This window comes from Trichoderma gamsii (assembly GCF_001481775.2).
Source record: "Trichoderma gamsii strain T6085 chromosome Unknown Scaffold_15.2, whole genome shotgun sequence".
Lineage (NCBI taxonomy): Eukaryota > Fungi > Ascomycota > Sordariomycetes > Hypocreales > Hypocreaceae > Trichoderma > Trichoderma gamsii.
Window position 1 is genome coordinate 627,517 of NW_020171352.1, and position 19,618 is coordinate 647,134.

At 51.6% G+C, this 19,618-nt stretch overlaps 5 protein-coding genes across 5 annotated transcripts; 3 read left to right on the plus strand and 2 right to left on the minus strand.

Annotated features, from left to right (window-relative positions):
* Window positions 1-1,515: 1,515 nt before the first annotated feature.
* Window positions 1,516-1,844, minus strand: TGAM01_v205100 (hypothetical protein; the record flags this gene model as incomplete). Its single annotated transcript, XM_018808744.1, has 2 exons — window positions 1,516-1,638; window positions 1,743-1,844. The coding sequence occupies 2 exons, from the start codon at window positions 1,842-1,844 to the stop codon at window positions 1,516-1,518; spliced, it is 225 nt and encodes a 74-aa protein (XP_018658059.1).
* Window positions 1,845-4,394: 2,550 nt separating this feature from the next.
* TGAM01_v205101 (hypothetical protein) lies at window positions 4,395-7,396 on the plus strand (the record flags this gene model as incomplete). The annotated part of the gene is made up of 2 exons (XM_018808743.2): window positions 4,395-4,627; window positions 4,798-7,396. The coding sequence occupies 2 exons, from the start codon at window positions 4,395-4,397 to the stop codon at window positions 7,394-7,396; spliced, it is 2,832 nt and encodes a 943-aa protein (XP_018658058.2).
* Window positions 7,397-8,203: 807 nt separating this feature from the next.
* TGAM01_v205102 (6,7-dimethyl-8-ribityllumazine synthase) lies at window positions 8,204-8,915 on the minus strand (the record flags this gene model as incomplete). Its single annotated transcript, XM_018808742.1, has 2 exons — window positions 8,204-8,612; window positions 8,710-8,915. 2 exons carry the CDS (start codon window positions 8,913-8,915, stop codon window positions 8,204-8,206), a joined length of 615 nt encoding a protein of 204 aa, XP_018658057.1.
* A 712-nt stretch (window positions 8,916-9,627) lies between these two features.
* TGAM01_v205103 (hypothetical protein) lies at window positions 9,628-12,456 on the plus strand (the record flags this gene model as incomplete). Its single annotated transcript, XM_018808741.1, has 1 exon — window positions 9,628-12,456. One exon carries the CDS (start codon window positions 9,628-9,630, stop codon window positions 12,454-12,456), a length of 2,829 nt encoding a protein of 942 aa, XP_018658056.1.
* Window positions 12,457-15,461: 3,005 nt separating this feature from the next.
* TGAM01_v205104 (hypothetical protein) lies at window positions 15,462-19,264 on the plus strand (the record flags this gene model as incomplete). Its single annotated transcript, XM_024549575.1, has 2 exons — window positions 15,462-16,189; window positions 16,327-19,264. The coding sequence occupies 2 exons, from the start codon at window positions 15,462-15,464 to the stop codon at window positions 19,262-19,264; spliced, it is 3,666 nt and encodes a 1,221-aa protein (XP_024405707.1).
* Between the last annotated feature and the right edge of the window lie 354 nt (window positions 19,265-19,618).

Genomic DNA, 19,618 nt, shown 5'->3' on the forward strand with positions numbered 1-19,618 from the left:
TGATTAGCGCGATGCGTGGTCGGGGGAGAATAGATACTTTGGCAATTGGAGAAGAAAAGTAAACCTGTAGTCTCATCATAGGGATATTGGCGAATAGCAGAGCAACTTGCTCTCCGTGCTGGAGTTGCTTTTTGCCTGTCAAGCTTGGAGGCAGCGGAATGCAAGGGAAACGATGATGCATCGGCGATTTCGAATTGGCTTCATGTCTTGTGCGAAAAAGTCAATTTCTTCTTTTTTTTTTAATTCCCCGATAGCACGATTTACCATATGAAATTTGTAAGCACTCATTGGCAAAAATTGGGCAGGAGCAATCATAATCTTTATATGTTCATCTTCTGTCACAAGTAAGAAAGACCAACGTCAACTTTGGCCACCACTTCTTTCACATCTATCGCCTTCTATCATCCCAGACAAGCATCTGATTGCATATAAAACAAAAGACACATGATTTAGTAAACCACTAGGTATTTCTTATTCTTTTAAGTTAAGCTTTCTCAAAAATCTTAGATGCTGTACTTTTGTTCCTAGATCCCGGGTAACTGTTCCTGGCCAGAGCCCGAGTACCGATCGCAGGTACGGTTCCTGCGCGCTGCTGCCATGTACCTGCCCAATACAGCACATGGAAAAGAGTTTAGGACGCCTTGCCTTGGTTCTCCCCCCGCATGCATTCGTCCATCAAGGATCGAGGCCCACCGAAATCTACTGTCGACTATGCCTCATCCAGGCTTATGCGCTCCAGGACGAAGCGTGCACTAGCATGTGCTTGTCTGATGCCATCCAGCGTAAACGAATGGCCGTCCGGCGTGTACGAGGAAGCGACTGCTGGTTCACGGCGTTACGTTACGATGGCAGGCAAGGCAGAGCAGCAGGGTGGACTTTGGATGGAGCCATTGTGCAGGTATTGCAAGAAAAAATTGCATCGCCGGCGTCTCCAGTGGGCCTGTCCTTGAGCGAGAGACTGGCCCAGTTTGCCCAGATAGTAGTACATGTCATCGCCCGCAATCAGCCCATGACTGTTGTTCGATTTCGACGGCGACTGTGGAGGTGGAACCCCGTCCACATTCCACAACACTCCTGTACGTATCGACTCAATTGCTCGAGAAAAGCTTGTTGGCGCCGATCGCTCTCCAGAAGCGTGGTGATCTCTGCTCACCCTGAAGATCAACAGTGCCGATTGCCAGGCCCTGAAGCCGTGACACCGAGGGCCATGGATTCCTTTGCTACGCCTAACAGACGGGAAGAAAGCATGCCATCAACCTGGAGTTGACGCAGCCGGCCAAAGCTCTGGGATCGACGATGGGCCCTTTTCAAGCTGGAGTAGAGCCTTGTGCTTCCGTATTGCATCACACGTCTGATTGTCCTGGAAAAAGGTTTCTGGCAACGCCCGTCACACACAGGAAAATTAAAAGACGACTACTGCAGCGGAGAGTTGCAGCGCGAGCTACCAGACCTGTGCGAGTACCTGGCGTAGCACTCGGCAGACAGGCAATGGGACAAGGAGAGAAAAGTATTCGACTATTCCGAGTCTGTGGTGTCCCGTCGCGCCAATTCGGAAGTGGCGGACTCGATGACTAGTAGGCGTGTCTGGGACATGCTGTGCTCGACACCGGCACAGCTGAAGAACTGGCTGCGCTCCATCTAAAAACCCGAGGATTTTGCTTTCACCTCAGCCAAGAGCCGCGCTAGCCAGTGGCGACCATTTACCCCTGGGGCCAGAGAGCTGAGACTTTGACACGCCATACCACGCATCGAGGAAAGCTCATCGACAGGTCGGCTTGAGCAGCAGCCGCACGTTTGCTCGCCGTTGGCTGGGCGGCTTTGAGGCCCCAGTTATTCGCTGCCATGGCTATCCTGGCAGAGGCCGAGAACACGATGTCCCCTCTTGGGGAGAAAATTTTAAAAAGAGAGGCGAAGAAACGAAGCCAAATGATATGGACAGGGCTCTCCAGATTGTGTCTTTTTTTGGCCATACCCATGATGCTAACATTCCAGTTCGGACAAGGTACCAACAGCGCAGTTTCGCCCGCCCAAGCTGGATTGATATGAGCACAAGTAGAAGCTCTCCGGAATACTCCGTAGGAGCAGGCGTGCCTGTACATCAAGCGCACCATGCTCGCTGACTGCAATCAGCCCTTGAAGCTTTTCGGAAGCGTGCCAAGCAACAGGACAGTGCACCCCTAACGCCAGCACCGAAAGTCAAATCTCTTGCGCCTATGCATCATGTACGAGGGCTCCAGTTAAATGCTACCCCGTGCGACGGTACATGCTTGCTTGCGATGCATGTGCATACGCTCCAAGTACCTACCTATGCACGCACCTCGCTGATCAGGTCGTAATCCGCGACATCATGAACGTGTCGCCGGCGGCCTTGTCCGGGAAAAGGGCTGTGTTGATGCAGGCGAGTGTCTAGAGGCAAATATCTGTTGTCTGCGTGAGCACGAGATGCTCTTCACGCAGCTCGACGTAACACAAGGCCACGGCCCTACTGCTCTTGGCAAGGCACGCAGGCTTACAGTATGCCGGACCAAAATAAACCACCAGCTCCGGCGATGGGTACCAGTGGAATGGATCCCACTCGTGCTGCTCATGTATATGGGCTCGTACCTCACGGTGCATCAACTGAAAGCCAGCCCACACGCTCCACTCGTGATAACCGCCCGCTAACTGGACTAAGCCCCAGCCTCCACACGGTTGCCGCCCGGGCTGATGCTCCAGGCACTCGTATCTGAAGAGAGTTGAGGGCGGCGAGCAGCAGCTACAGCTACAGCGCGGCACACGCATTCTTGGTGCTGTCCCGTGCTGTTGCTGTTGCTGCTCTACTGTTGTTGCTGTGCTGTGCTGTGCTTGTGCTCGCCCAATAGCCAGAATCCGTTGCGCCGCCGTCTGAGGCCCGGGCAATTTCCCAGCACGCCTGTCGCAGCCGGAAGGCCAACCACACCACCTGATTCGCATCCAGTCTTCCCTGCCCTCCACCGCAATGGCTAGCGACAAGAGGCGCCTGGACTCTCCGTGTGCGGCCAGGGACGCCAGAAGGGGACGGCAGCGCAAAGCAGGGATAGGGGCGGGTTGGCGGGCTACCTGAGAAGTGAACTCCGTCCTCTACCCATGGCTTACGAGATCGGCCTAGCAGAACGCAGACCGGCCGACAGGGGACCAATCTGATGGTGGTTGATGGGATGGGATGGATGGACGAGCTAGCCAGTCAATAGCCGGCACGCATCTTAACGCCTGGCCTCCTCCCGTCGCTCTCCTGAAGTTTACATCCCTTTTTTTTTTGTTCTTCTCTCAACCCCTTCTTGCCGTACTCTGTACGCTGTCTTGTTCCTGCCGCTCTCTTTTCATCGCCCGTCGACGTCGAAATCGAGGATCTGGGTGTGTCTTTCTCAGCGACAAGTTGCGTTTTATTGTACTGCCTCGTATAGCCCAAGACTTGATCCGTTTGGCTCATTTCCCCCTCTCTTTGATAGCTGCCTCGGCTGCTTCACTCGTTCGACTTCCACTTTCTTGACCTTCTCTCTGGGCTTTTCTTCATCGACATACCTTTCGCTCTTCGCGCCGTCTCTGGACTTTTATTTGCTCTTGTTCTGGCATCATCCGTCGCTACTTGTAACTTTTTGGGCATTTTCATTCTACTGTATTCTTTGACTATCCCCATTTCACTACCAAGTACTATAACATTTCTTGCCTCGTGCCTGTCTATCTATTTAATCTTTTACCCTCGTTTATTCATCACCCTTTACGTCCCTTTTGCATCCTTTTGCATCCATCCCCCCTCTGCATCGGATCCTTTTGGAATTACAGCTAAGAGCCTGTGCTCTTGCGCGCCTTGTACTTCCGAGATTAATGTGAGTCCTACACCTTTCTTTGCTTAGCTTCGCGCATGCCGGACGCTCCCGGCCAACCACCTGGCCGTGTCTCAGCCAGAAATACCTGCCCGCCGCCAGCTTACCAACAAGGAGCATTATTGATTTCTCCTTTGCGAATCCATCGGCGCAATCAATCTCTGCTGCATCCGTGTTGTCTTCACAATTTTCATCTGTTTCGACACTGGCCGGGAGGAAACCATCGAATCCAGGGAAACAAACAAAGAGATGCATCAGCTGACCATTTGCTAATATTGATTATTCCTTTATGCAGCCGCCCATTGGACCTTGTGTCGCCCAACGAGCCTGACGCGATCGCTGGTGACAGCCACTCCGACTCAGACGTCGCCTTTGTCCATCACCGGACCTCGTATCGCTAGGGTCCTAAGCCTGCTGACCGGTTCCCACCTCTCGGCAGACGGAAAATTGTTAGGCAGCGTCGAAAAAAAAAAAAAAAACGATCGCCGCCAAGCTGCGAATTGGGAGGTATAGTCAAAATCTCGACCCAAGGTTCCCGATCCCGCGGCCTTCATGCCTAGATTTTCGGTTGCCTTTGCTAGGCGGAAAAGCAACGCAGACGAACTCGAAAATGCTGAGGTGACGCCCCCAGGACAAGGTACATTCAGGGTCTTGGAACGCCACGACTACTCTGGCGTCAAATCGTTCGACGGTGGCGTTAAGATGGCCAGAGCCAATGGAGCTATGCTTGCCAAGCCTGATTTCCAGGCCGACGACAACATGTTTTCTGATATGAAGGCGAACCGGTGAGTTGCTTTCTTTTTTTCTTCTCCCCCCCGCCCATTTCTGAACCCTTCTCGTTTTTCCTTGAAGATGGAGAGAATAAAAGGGGGAAGGAGTTTATATCGATACCCGAGACATCCAGCCATGTAACTCATTGATGATGTTTGGCCTCTATGCTGACTCTATTGCAAAGTGGAAGCGGCTTGTCCAATACCACGCATACCACGTCCACTGATACCTCTTCGCGCCATAGCAATGCCTCGACGGCACCCTCCTCGGCGGACTTTAGCGGAGGCAATCTGTTCCACGACGACAATCGAAATGGGCCACCCAAGAGTTCATCATCGGATATACACGGCCGCGGAAACAAATCCATCGGATCCAAGTTCTTGGATCGAGCTGGCCGGACCTTTTCGTTTGGTGGACAGAAAAAGTACAGCATTCCTCCGCCGCTGGAAGACCCCCCAATGCCGGATTTACCGCCGCCCATGCCCATCATGGCTGAACCAGGACGCACTGGATCTAGAGGTACGACTACATACACGCAGGCCCCAATCATTCCCCGCAAACCAGCTCCCCGCGATACCAGTGTTATAGACATGGGTGGTGACTTTGGATCAATGTTTTCAGGATCAGGTTTCGATAAGAGGGCCAGCATGGCTACGGTAAAAAACGACGACTTGGCTTCTCCCCGGTTCCTCACTGGCAACCCGCAAATCCACCACCAGATGCCACACAGCCCGGACACCGCGACGCCGGCCCAACCGCTGCTCGGCGCATGGAACACGCCCAAAGACGATGACATGGGCGATGACTATCCATCAGATGATGAAGACCCCCCGCCTGTTCCGAACCATTCATCTTCTCGATACCAGTCTCCCGCTCGACAAGCGCCTGTTAGGAAAGTATCACCACCTGAGCAACCCCCAGCTCGCCAGGCACCCACTCACCAGCCTCCGCCACCACCGGAGAGGCAGTCACCAACTCAGGAGTCTGCGCAGCCCGAAGAAGCACAAGACGATGAGGATGCAAAGCTTCTACAGGAAACTTACACTGCCATCCAGCTCTTGTCGGCTGAAGATGACGAATTTGACGAAAACCCTCAGCAGGGGCGATACCGGCGAGAGGAGGATAATTTTACCGTGGTTCCGCGAGCCAAGCCTGCACCCAATTCTAACAACGGAGGAGACGGAGCACGCCCTCCTATGCCCTCCTACACTCGATATATCCCTCCTCCTGATGGCGCGCCTCGAAACAAAGTCATGACCCCTGCGGAATTCGAAAAGTATCGCGAAGATAAAATTCGTCATGATAGGACAAATAGCACTACCAAGGATGATGACGAAGACGACATCAACTACGACGACGATGAAGACGAGGCTGAAAAGTCCAAGCAACAGGTGAAGCAGAGAAGAAAGCAAGAAGCCCACATGGCTGTGTATCGCCAGCAGATGATGAAGGTAACCGGTGAAACGAATCCAACAAACGGGCTTGGCATCCCAGCTTCAATGAGCGCACCGCAGCTCAGCCATGTTAAGCATCCTTCCCTTGACCCGGCGGCAGCGTCTGCCATGTCCGGCGCGTCTGGAGTGGAGGAAGACGCCGACGATGACGAGGAGGTTCCTCTTGCCATCTTGCAGGCGCATGGATTCCCCAACAAGAACCGACCTCCCACTAGGCTCAGCACCGTGGGATCAAACCCCAACCTTCGAGCCTCAGCTATGCTCATGCCAGGGCGTCCGTCGTCATCAATGGGAGAATCTGCTGCTGCCCGACGCCACTCAACCCTTCCAGCATTTGCACGCAATTTGCCTCAAGATCCCTTTGTCGGAGCTAGCATTGCCCAACCTGCCATCAGAGAATCTCTATCATTCAATGAAATGGGTATGGGCCCCAAGCCCCCGTCACCGCTTCCTCCTGGAGGCCTTGTTGGTGTAATTGCTAGCGAGGAACGCCAGCGAGCGATGCGACGCGGCAGCCCAAGTGTCGACCCCTCAAGACTCATGGGCAGCGGCTACAACACACCTGGAGGCACCGCAATTGATCCTATTGCTGGCATCCCCGCGCATATGATGTATGCCCAGCAGCAGATGGGAGGTGGAATGCCTGGCATGATGGCTCCTCATATGATGACACCGCCGCCGATGCTCACTGTTGGCGATCAGGCCCAGCTCCAAATGACGCAGCAAATGTCGCAATTTATGCAGATGCAGATGCAGTTCATGCAGATGATGGCTTCAAACAACCAAAACGGCGGGCCACAGCAGGCACCACCGCAGTTGCCGTCGCCGTATCAGCAGCCCTATGGCGGCCTGATGGGCAATCATTCCATGGTGGACATTTCCTCTCAACACTCCATGATGGGCGAGCAGACTCTGGAGCCTCGTCGTGGTGACTACGGTAGCATGCGAACAATGAGTATGGTGCAGCCAAACTCGGCACCCATGGCTCCACCTATGCCACACACTGGATACGCCGGTTCCATCCGGTCATCTCATCAGGGATATGCTCCTTCGATTGCGCCGTCAGAGCGAAGCAACATTGGCCTCCCCAATCGTTATAGACCTGTCTCCCAGGCCGTGAACCCGGCCGGTCTTGGTCATATGCAGTCTCAATCGTTCTCAGGGGCTCTGTCCGCTTACGACAGCAAGAACAAGACCTCGATGAGGATTGTGAACAAGTCAGCTTCTGACGACGAGGACGAGGAGGAGGGCTGGGAGGCGATGAAGAACAAGAGAGACAAGAAGAGGTCTCTGTGGAGAAGCAAGAAGAATTTGAGCTCAGTGATCTGAGCGAACGTCGTATCGATACTGTCCGTGTCTGTTTCCCCCCGTCTCCTTTGTCTCATCTTCTGGGCGGAAAAAAAAACAGATGTGTATGGATAACGTGGGTGTGCATCTCTCTCTGTGGAACAATGTGTGAATTTGTGAGTATGTGTGAGTGTGTTCTGCCTTGATTTGGATATAGGCGAACACAAGGTTGATAATTTTGGGGTATTTAACTGAGGCCTCCTCTAATGCTATGCTTGGATACCATGGTCCGTCATGTTATGCGGTGCGACTCGATAAAAAGAGCAAAAATATTAATTGGCAAGCTAGATGTTTTTTTATCGACGTCCGCTTGGGCGTCAAATTTTGGTCGGAACATTTATCTGGGACGGGGTCGCGTCACGCATGATAGAAATGGCTCTACGCCGTAATTGAATAATTTGTCTGCAACGAGTTGTTCTCCTATTTTCTTTGTCTGGCAAGAGGGATGGTCATGACTGCACTACAAGCGCTGGGGAATGAAGAGAGAAGAGAAAAAAAGTATAGTATTGATATAACGGAATCAAAGCAGATGTATCCAAAGCGCGTCTTTATTCTTATTGTTTATTCTGTCAAAACTTATAGTTTACTGCTAATGGATATTGTCCTACTCATCAACTGTTCATAATACCTAGCTGAAACCATGGAGTCGGTATCTGACTATATAGATACTTTGCCAGTGCTCGGTCAGCGTGCGTAATTTTTATTCATGGGTTTTTTGTAATATTTTTTTTCCGTCTTTTTCTTTTTTTTCATAACTCTTTTCTATTCAGGCTCTCAGAGATAGCTTTCTTAGCCAAGGATCTTGCCCGCAGCCAGCTCGTTCTTCTTGACACCCATCTCGACAGCCGCCAAGCCCCAGTCTTCTCCGTGGTTGTGGCCCTTGCCTTCAGCGCTTGTGCTAATACCCGCGCGGGACTTTGCCTGCTCGTCATTGAGCACGGTCAAGACGCCGAAAATGACGGGGATGCCAATGTCGAGCCCGACGCGCATGAGGCCCTGAGAGGCGGAGTCGGCAATGTACTCAAAGTGCATGGTCTCGCCCTTGATGAGCACGCCGATGGCGATGATTGCGTCAAAGGGCCCGCTGCTGGAGTCGCTGCCGGAGAGGGCGGTTAGGTCGTGGGTGGAAGCGCCGAGGAGATCGGTTGCTGAGGGGGCGCCGGAGGCATTGGACTGGATCTGGGAAGCAGAATATAGTCTGAAGGAAAAGATGTCAGTTATTTTCAAGCTATTCGAGGAATAATCGCAACGGAAGGGAGGGGCCGCGCCGAATAGGAGGAGGGAAGGCAATTTACCGCTGGACAGCAATGGGAAGCTCCCATGCGCCGGGGCAAGACTGGACGACAATGTTGGACTCCTTGACACCGGCTTCCAGCAGCTTGGCCTTTGCGCCGGCGACGAGGGGCTCGATGATGGCGATGTTCCAGCGCGCGTGGACGATGCCGATGCGCAGGCTGGAGCCGTCGTGGTGCTGAGGAGCGGGACCCTTGATGGAAGACATGGTGGCTGGCTGGTGATAAAAATGCTGAGTGAGTGTTTTGTTGTTGAGCTCGAGGTTTGTTGAATAATCAAAAAAAAAAAAAAGAGGAAAATAAAAGAAAGAATACGGAACTGAGTAAATTAGTTGGACCAAAAGCTATTGCAATGCGATCCTTCACGAAGCTTAGAGCTTGGTTAGCTGACGCTGACTGATGATTCCGGCGGGGCAAAGGCCTGGGCTGGCGGAAGCGGACATGGGCGGCGGCGGGGTAGAGGCGGCGGGCGGTATGAAAGTACCTTTTTGAGCTATTTGGGCGGAAACGTCATTTTGCTGCAGGAGCTGGATGGCAGGTGACTCTGGGAGCAGGTCATTCGTGTGCTGCGTGATTACGAGGCAGCTACAGCGGACTTTTGGGTGTGCCTTCCATGAAGTTGTCTCTCTAAGCTTGATTTAGCTGTGACAAGGTACCTGACTGACATGATAGTGGACTGCAGCTTCCTTTGCTCAGTCTTACCATTGAGTTAACTTGGGAAGGAGAGGTTGAGCAAGAGTCACCGCCTAGGCAGATAGAGACAGAAATAATGGTAGGCTTGATGTCGCGTCTTCAATGGTTCATTTCGTTTCGCTAGCCTTCATTGTTGCGATGCTGTAAAATTTCCAAAGTGTCACATATTTCATCATCATTGCAGCTATCTCAGCCTTATTAGAGACAACTATCCGAATCTCTACCAATATGCCAATATCAGCGCTTCCCCAGTCCACTGTTCGAAACCTAGGCTCCTCAGTTACCATAACCACTCCTTGCGACCTGGTCAAAGAGCTCATTGACAATGCCATCGATGCCGGAGCCAGCTATATTGAAGTTGCAGTCTCTTCCAACTATCTCGATACGATTCGAGTCCGAGACGATGGCCATGGAATCGACATCGACGACTTTGACGCCCTGGGTCGGCGAGCTCGTACGAGCAAATTGAAAGCATTCAGTGAGCTTGGATCGAGAGTTAGAGAAACACTCGGCTTTCGCGGCGAAGCACTTGCAGCGATGAATACGTTCGCTGCCGTCTCCATCACCACTCGGACACCGAAAGATGTGGTAGCGACTCGTTTCCAGCTCAAGCGCGCTGTTGGAGGAGCGGAGAATAGATCCCCTGTGTCAGCTCCCGTTGGGACGACCGTACAAGTTACGAAGCTCTTTGATACACTGCCCGCCAGAAAGCAATATTCTTTGAAGAACAGCGCCAAGTACATCAAATCTACCAAAGAGCTCTTGAAAGCATACGTGCTAGCTCGGCCTGATCTCAAGTTATCATTCAAAGTACTCAGCGAGACTACCGGCAGCTGGTCATACGCTCCAGCCTCTGCGACAGATATCAATGAGGCTGCTCTACAGATATTCGGAAAGCCTTTGGCCAGCAGCTGTATCCATGTGTCTCGTAACTCCGCATGCGATCAAGCCGAATTCCCCCAAGATAGTCAACAGATCGCCGAAGATTTTATACTGGAAGCTTTTATGCCAAAGCCCGGGTTTGACGTCCATGCCGTCAAAAGCAAAGGCCTCTACTTATCAGTCGACTCAAGACCACTCGCAGCTACTTGTGGCATAGCCAAGCTAATTACAGCCATTTTCAAGAGCCATTTAAACAGAGTCACAGGCAGCACAGAATCTGGTATCAGCATACCCAATCCGTTTTTGCGGCTCAATATTCGCTGTCCAGCCCATAGTTACGATGCGAACGTTGCGCCGCTGAAAGACGAAGTTTTGTTTGGAGATGAAAAAAAGATTATTGCTTGTTTTACAAGACTATGTCAGAGAATCTACTCCGAGCGATATATGGACCACTCATTTTTAACCCCGAAGCCGTCAAAGCCCGAACAGAAGTTGGGGAACTCGATGGTGCACACTGAGGACAGTGAGGATTTATACGCTGCGGAAGATCTGAACCCATTTCAGAGTACATCACTAGGAGACCATACAGCTGCTCAAGCCACCACATCGCTGCCTTTACCTCGTGAGCTGGATTCTCAAAGTGGAGTATCGCTAACTAGGATGAGGACATCGAAGATTGTCAATATGTCTCGTACCAGCAGCAATTCTACTGACGAGGACAGTACTATCAACAGCGTTGATATACAAGTGCCTCTTGCACTCTTGACTGCAGTTCAAATCCCACCTAGACAGAAGCCGCAAGTCTCCAAAATTTCTGCCTCAGAGAACATTGAACGATATCTACTCCCGCGGAAGGATCAAGAGTTTCGGATTGCAACTGATGAGACAGCAACCCAGACAAACTGCTTGCAGAGAAATATCCCAGAATCACCTCCCGGTATATTTGACCGTATGCCTTTGCAGCCCTTGACTGAATCCATGTTAAATGCGATGAATGGTCAATCAGAGTCAGAATCAGATGTGTCTAGTACAGAGCTCGAGACCTCAACATTGGATGACGATATAGAGATGACAAACAACGTCAATCCCAGAGAAGGGAGAGCCCAGCGAGCTTCACTCGTTCCTACTCTACCTTCGCTGGATCAAGAACACTCGGCGTTTCACTCTCCACGACAACCAAGAAATATTCCAGAATGGCCAACACCTCCTTCATCTAACTTTTTACGAAATGAGAGATCCTCCAATCCCCCGTTTAGACCTCCGGGGAGATCTTCTCAGAGAGAAAGCCCTACAGGAAATATCGCAGTGCGACCTCAGCTCAGAGCTCCGCCAACCGGCAGACTAATAGCTTTTCCATTGCCAGGAGAGAATCGCAACCGGCGGCGAGCAACACATGACCAGACAAGTGAACGAGGAGGTGACACGCCGAGAGCTAACCCGAGAGATAACCGACCTCAGTCATACTTCCAAGGAGTTCAAGGGCTGAATCGACGGGAAGACAGCATGAATAATACTTTTGAATGGGCATCACAACCGGATACCAGCCGGCAAAATGCTTCACAGCCGTCTTTCCTCTCACATGGGCCCAGTCATCGCTCTCATACTATGCAGGCGCCTGTAGTGGATAGTCAATCTCCTGGAATCATATCACGGCCCAGGGTTGCCCAAGATAGGCCAAACGCACGCGATAGTTTCCCAGTAACCCCTCAACGAGATATTCGCCCATCAACCAAAGCTTCTGTTTGCGATAAAGCCCCAAAAAGAGCGCCTCTCGAAGATATAGATGATGACCTTGAAGATCCGAGATTCTATCTTATTAAGAGGCAGTGTTCACAAGCGAACCATGGCATTGCGAGGCGACTGTCATCCCGCCGACTTCCCCTCTCAGTGACACCAAGCCATCTGGCCATGTATAACTCCTCAATCTCTCGTAGGATCTCTCTGACAAAGGTCAAGACTTTGGCAAAACAAACCTGTCTCCAAGGCTACGATATTATATCAGACGACAGGGGCAACACAATAGCTTTTGAAACCATGGAAGAAGCTGGCAAGATAGCATCCCGTCTTCAGCATGCAGTTGACTCGTGGAAGCAGACACAGAATCAGACGATTGAAGTGGAACACAAGCTACGATCGGCCGCCGAAGGTAAGAATACCGCACTTACTGACCAATAACTACTTTCTGGGGAATATGTTGGATGTTGGGGTTGATCGTGAAGTCTAGGTACCTAAAGAGGGAGGAAGAAAGCGAGCATCCAGCTGGGCATGCTCACCATGCAGCAACGACTTCCTACTCAATGGTAGCTACAACTCATCTGCCCCATTTCACCTTATATCCGAGGCTTCGAAGGTGATGCGGCCGAGAGATCCGGACGATGTTTGAACAGAGCGGATTACGGAGCGCTACACGCAAGGTAGCAGGTAGACGTCATGAAAGATTTGGCAATTGGAGGTAAAAAGTGGATATGCAAGGCGGTGATGCCGGACCGGTAATGCAAGTGGTAGGTAGCCGGGGCTGGACGTTTGGACTTCCGAAATGTCCTGCGTTCTTGAGCAGCAGGGCCAGGGGGCCAGTTGAGCCCGTAAAAGTGGCCTGCAGGAATATGATCAAGCAGCTTGATCCATGCCCAGGGAGAATTGTTCACAGCTGAAAGACGACCTTTTTCCTCTTTTCTGAAACATTTTTAGTTATTTTGCGGAGGGAACTGGCTTGATTGGGGCATAACCTGCGGATAGAGACGAGCTGGAAGGAGGATTCTGCCTTGAAAACTTCGTATTAAGCCAGGTACGAGCATTGGGGGTTCAAATCTTGATGGAGATCTCTCGCCAGGCAGTGGCCCCGGGCACTAAAGTACTGGGTCTACTATTAGGCGAGAAGATTCTATATGCGTAGAGCTCGTATAATACGCGGTTGCGCAAATGGTGGGTTAGATGGACGGACGCTTGTGACGTGGTGCTATCAGAGGAAGGGGAGAAACCATTGCGACTACTATTTTGTGTCGGGTATATAACAAATGGGATTAGTGTCTTCAATTGATACCTGTATTTTGATGGGTACGAAGAAGCAGTACCACCAAAGTTGGCATTACGGGTGATGTAAGGGCACCTCATACGAGTGACCGGTGCATATAAAAGCCACACGATGTGCTGCTTGATGCAGAATGCTACGCTGCAATGTCCAATCGCCAGCGCCAAAAGGGGGTCCCACGACAGGGACCCCGGCCCTGTGGCCTGGAATCGGGGTTAAAAATAGGCACAAAAGGGCTAGGATGGATGTCGACTAGGCGGCAACCCCTGGTAGATGGACCCAGAGTTGGCCAAGGGCACTTCGTATCTGCTGATTGATGGGCGTGAGGATCGACGCCACGATAGAAGCCTCTTTTTGTTTCTTTCTGACTGCTTACTGTGGTGGTAATGCGAGACCAAAACGAGCGCTGTTTCTTCTTGCTTCTTTTCTCTTTTCTCTTTTGTCCATCTCGGTATGGAGCTCACGGCACATACGATGTACGTCAACGTTTGGGAGATCCACTACATGGTCTTGGTTTGCAAACAGCCGTTAAAACATGGTTTCCCGCGTGTCAACCTAGGTACCTAGCAAATATCACACACATGCATTGAAGCTCGTATCTTTGCAAACTCTGCTACTATAAGTAGATCTGAGGACGGGACGGGCCATTTGATGGGTGAGACCGCGGGAGAGAAGCAGAGGAGGATATTGTGATGATGAAGGAATCGCATTCTACTGGATATCTACCGATATCAGCCAGCGGGTGCTAATGCACGGGAGTCTACATGCATGTGCGTGCTGAGCTGGTAATAACGTAAGCTTCTAGATTTAGCACTCCCGTACGGCAATAAGCTTGTATGTAATGTTTCTTTACATGAAGTCTTTTTGGGGAGTGCGACGTGGGCGTACAAGGGAATGCGTGCAGAGACACGAAGAAGGAGAGTAGAGCAGTGGGTAATGACAGTGCTACTAGTACTCTATTGCTGCTACTGCTTCCGAGTCTGGTGAATATGATAGTCAAATGGCTTGAATGTTCCTTTATACATGTACGTAGACTCTCTGCCTAGTAAAACTATAGCTGGGGTATTGGTTAACGTTTTCCTTAATATTCTGCCATCTGGAGCATTATGCAGTGCCCGTACACTTTGATGCCTTTGGAGAATGATAGGCCGAGAACTAGAGAAATCAACATAAAAGAGACTGATGAGTAATAGGATGCCAGCTGCCGCTGAAAATGTACGTGTAAATCGGCATAGGGCTGCTCAGTGTCGGATGAAGCCATTCGTGTGTAACGCGGGCGTATCCCTTGATGGAACGAGTTTGTGGGTGTTTCAGGCCACGAAAAAGAGGGCGCCATGGTGCTTTTTGGCGCTAACGGCCGGCCTGTTTTAGTGGGTTGCGGCGGCTGCACTGCCACAGCTTTGCTCCGGCCAGCGCGCGCCTCTTTTGGACTGAAACCCACGTTGACAGCCAGCAGGTTATCGGGGTTACAAATGGGGTGGAAGCTGTATTGGTGGGAAGATTACGTGCGCAATGGCTGTTGTCTGTCCATTGTGTTCAGCTGGAGATATTCCAGAACTGGAGGAGTTATTCCGGAGGAGAGGAAATAGAGCAGAAGATGATATAGAAAAGGAAAGAGAGAGAAAATAGGAAAAAAGGAGGGCGACACTTACATTGAGAAGAAACAGGTTTCAGTTCCACTCGAATTTTACAGAGTGCGCTGCTGAATGGATGGCTGGCTACTCTACCCGAACAATTCGATACCACCAGCCCGTACCTCGTACCGGGCCTCAGCAGTGATTTGGCGAGGCCATCCCGCGCCGCAGCCGCGCCGAAGCAGCTCCTGTAGGCGCTACTTCACCTAAAAAGCTCCCGCTGCTGCTCAATACGGCGCCAACACTGCCACTCTTCCCACTCCACCCTAGCTTCTGGCCCAGCTCCCAGGCCATCGTCTGCGCCAGCCAACATCTTCCAGACTTTTTTTTTTTCCTCTTGCACTTTTTGTCACATTGAACCCTTCACCAGTTTTTTTGTTTCTAATCTACAGTCCCTCGTTTCTTATTTACACTTTTTGCGCCCGCCTTCTCTACGCTCGTTCACACACTTTTGGTTGATCCGCTAAAGATGCGCGACCTCTGAATGCAAGCCTGCAGAGTTGGCCCCCTGGCTGTCGATGCCCACGATGCGTCGACCCAGTCGCTGTAGTTGCGACACCAACCACAGCAGCCACCACCGGCATGATTCTCGAATATTTCCCATGGCCTCGACCGAGGGCCAGCCTCGCCCAGCCTCGCCGCCAAGGGCCGTGATGGACTCCCATTCAGCCTCAGAGCTGGATTCTTCGCAGGCTGATGCGTCGTCGATGGAGGGGTGCAGCAGCAACAGCGTCCTAGAGGGATGCGTCATCCGAGCGCGAACGAGATGGTGCCACCCCAGCCGCATCCTCGCATTGACCGCGAGATCATCGTTCCTCGCCCTGATTCTGCTCGTCCTCGCCGTCGCAACGCCCGCCGCTGCCGTCATGCTCGAGTTCGACAACTGCCTTCCCGACTCGTACGTTTTGAACAAGCCACCTCTGCTGCAGTGGGTGCCGCTCTACCTTGATGCCGTCTTCGACACAAAGTCGCCAAACAACAACCTCCAGGTCATTGCCTGGGGAAACGTGACGGGCTCGCAGAATGTTGGGGCGCTTCCTCCCCCGGGCGATCCGTATTGGAAGGACGCCAATCAGACGAATGGCAAGATTGACGAGACGCCCTATGAGGATACGCTGGCGACGACGCTGGTCAAGAGAGTCAACGTCTTGACGTACGAGCCGTTCAATGACCGCTCCAACTTTTGCGCAGATAGTCTCGTCAACGGAACATGTCCTTTGGCGCCGGTGTTTGACTATACTAACAGGTAAGCCATCTGTTACCTAACAGTGTTATTTGTATCCATTTGTCTCCTCTCCCTTCCTACATCTGCCTTCTACTAATGACGTATCTTTACTTTGTTATCATACTGTGTCAAGCAGCTAACGGAATCTTGCCATCTAGCTCTCTTCCCTACGTGCTTCCCTCGGTCAATCTCAGCCATGACTTCTTATCTTCTTACGCTTTCAGCTCCTTCTCTCTTACCTTTCTCCTCATCAATGGCGACAAAGCAGCCACCAATATCGGCTGTGTTTCCGCCACCATCACCCCTGACCTGGGCAGCATCTCCTGGGTGCTCAAATTTATGCCACTTGTGGTATTGATATTTGCTGGCCTGGCAGTCCCATTTGCCGGAATATGGAGCCCCTGGGGCACCACCAACATCTTCCACTGGACATCCAACTATGGACGAGACGCCGATTTACTAAGGCTCGTGACTCCTGGATTTGGCGACTGTCTGCAGTATATTCAATTCATTATTCTTACTGGCTCGCTTACTCTTGCTTACCCTGGCTTCTTCCAGCCTGTCGTGAGTCAAGTTGGATGGTCTACCCTCATGTTCAATGAGAGCTTCTTCGGCAATACCAAGCAATGGCAGAATGTAGTGGATGGTGTGTATGTGACCAAACCAGGCACAATATACGGGCTACAGAAGACGGCACAGCTCATCGGCATGTCTGAGGTGGAGGATATATGGCCTGGCATGATGGTGTGGCTCCTCGTCATCATCGCTGCCGTTATTGTGCTCATCCAGGTTGGCTTTGCTATCCAATGGGTCTTTCGAAAGGTCAAGAAGACCACAGAAGAAGACCTGCAGGCAAAAAACCTCCCGTTCGTCATTGGCAACGTGGTGCGCATTGTCTTCAATTACATGCTGACTCCTATTGTGGCATTGTCATGCTTCCAATTTGTCGTCTCCGGCCAGTCGCCGGGCTACACTGTTGGCCTGGCTGCGCTGACCCTCGCACTAGTGATCGGCTTTGCATCCTATCTTCTCTATCGAATCATCATTACGCGCCCGAAGTCGGCCTTGTTTGATGATTTACCCACCGTCCTGCGATATGGGCCTTTGTATAATACATTTGCAGACGAGGTTGCTGCATTCGCCCTTATCCCGATATTGATCAACATCATCAGGGGCGTTGCCATTGGCGCTGTTCAGCCCAGTGGCGTTGCCCAGGTTGTGCTCTTGGCTATTTGCGAGGTCATTCAGATCCTGATGATCTACGCATTTCGGCCCTACCAAAGAGCCACCTCGATGAATATCTACCATAGCCTTTTTGCGCTTCTACGACTCATCATCATCATGCTCATGGTCACTTTTGTGCCCAGCTTGGGTGTAACGGAAGGGCCAAAGGGTTGGATTGGCTATGTCATTTTGTTCCTTCATGCCAGCGTACTTGCGCTTGGGTTCTTCCTCGGAGCTATACAGACCATCATCGAAGTCGCCGCAAGAATGCTCGGTGCCGGCGGAGATGATTTGTCTGGATTGACTCGCGGTGGTCTCTCCAAGATCTTTGGTATGAGGCAGCTCTCCAGGAGAGTTAACCATCGCCACGGACCGTCTCGAGCTAGTCAGCTATCTACCGCGGCCATGCTGGATGCCGATGACAGCGGCAAATCTGGGTATGCGATGCCAAGTGGAAGAGTCCGCAGCGGCTCTGTGGCCAGCCTTAGCGGAGTCATTACGCACCATAGACATCGGAGCAGCTCTGCTCTTGATAGTATGTATTCGGCACTGCCCCGCAACATCGATACTGCCAGTTCGTACGTACCGACAACGCCGGGTGAGGCCAGCACCTTCTCATTTCTTGCATCACCTTCTGCTGCCCGCCAGGGGCCGCCTGGCATTGCCTTGGAATCTACTGATCCCTATTACCGCCCCCCACGGAGGCGCCGTGAGATGACTGGCGATTCTGGACATACCGAAGACCAGCGCGACTCGCTTATCATTGAACCTGTCCCTCTGCCTGGAGGAACAACCGAAGCCCCTGACGCGTCCGCAGAAATCTTACGAGGAGGCACTCCAGGACCTAGCAATCTGGCTATAAGCTTCCCAGCAAACAGACCTGACTACGCAACCCGAGAGGTTGACTTTTATTACGGTGTTCGCGGCCCTGCTCTTAATTCTGAAGGTCCAGGCAGGAAGCTTACAACTGGTCCGGCAGACCCTACGGGGCCCGTCGCGACAGCGTCTGGATGGGTTCGCAGGCTGATATTTGGTGGTAAGACCAAGGAGAAGGGCAAAGGATTCGAAGTCGTTAGAAGTGCCAGAATGCCGCCAAACATGGTTCGAAATGGAGGCTTTGGCGATGAGACGCCGCCTGAAGGCATTCCTGTCGCCATGGGTGTTATTCGAAATGGACCCATCGACTCCGACGACGACGATGAGCCTCGAGTTCATCGGCCCAAGCGTCGCGAAGGCGAGCTGCTTACTGATAATGGTGATCCGCAGTCAGATTCCGATGAGGATGATGATGAGCCAGACAGCATCATCACAGATAGACTTCCTAGGGGACGAATGTCTCAATCAGCCACAGCTTTGCAATCGAAAAGAGCTGAAGTTTCTGACGATGATGGCGATAGCAATGGCGTCAGCTCAGAAGACTTATCTGACGTTGAGCTCGGCGTGCCTGATATCCCACGAAAGAGTTCCAAGAGACAGTCGGCCCTACTGGATGAAAGCATTCAGATTACGCCTGTTGTCAGGGTAGAGCCCGAAATCAGTCCACCTGGAAGTCGGGGATCTGATCGCACTCAGCAAACCGCGTCTAGTGTACACAATGGTGGCAGTGGTGGCGTATCGTTGCTGCCCCGTCTCCCATTTGAGCGGAGAGGTTCCGATCGACGGTCAGACCACCAGCGGCCATCCTCAAAGTCGTCACTCGACTTTCAAGATATGAGAAGCATAGACTATGCAACTCATGGGGATGATCCTGCCGGTTTTGGAACTGTTTCGCAACACAGCATCAACATGATCGATCCTCAGCACGAAGATGATGGACACTTGAGCACTGCTGCGTCTCTTGTAGAAGACGCGCATTCCGGAAAGGATGCTTAGAATGCTACTGATCGGTTTTTACCTGCACTACAACTGACGCCATAAACAAAAGCGAAAAAGACGAGTGGAAGAGATTGATCATCAGCGGCAACAAGCAGCGATCTATCCTTTTTTTTTCTTAGCAAGCTTCGGCGCATACGGTGGCTTCTGCTTTCTGTTTATTTTACTCTCCTTGATTATTTAATTTTTCCTTGTTTACTCTCCTTTTCTGTATAGAGTCGTACAGACGTTGTCCCCCCCCCCCCAGCGAGATACATGAGCGTCATGGGAAGTTCAATATTTTCTCTTTTCTTTTATTTGGTCATCGGTCAAAAGGTTGATACAGAAAAAATTTTCAGGATTCTGTTCAAGGGG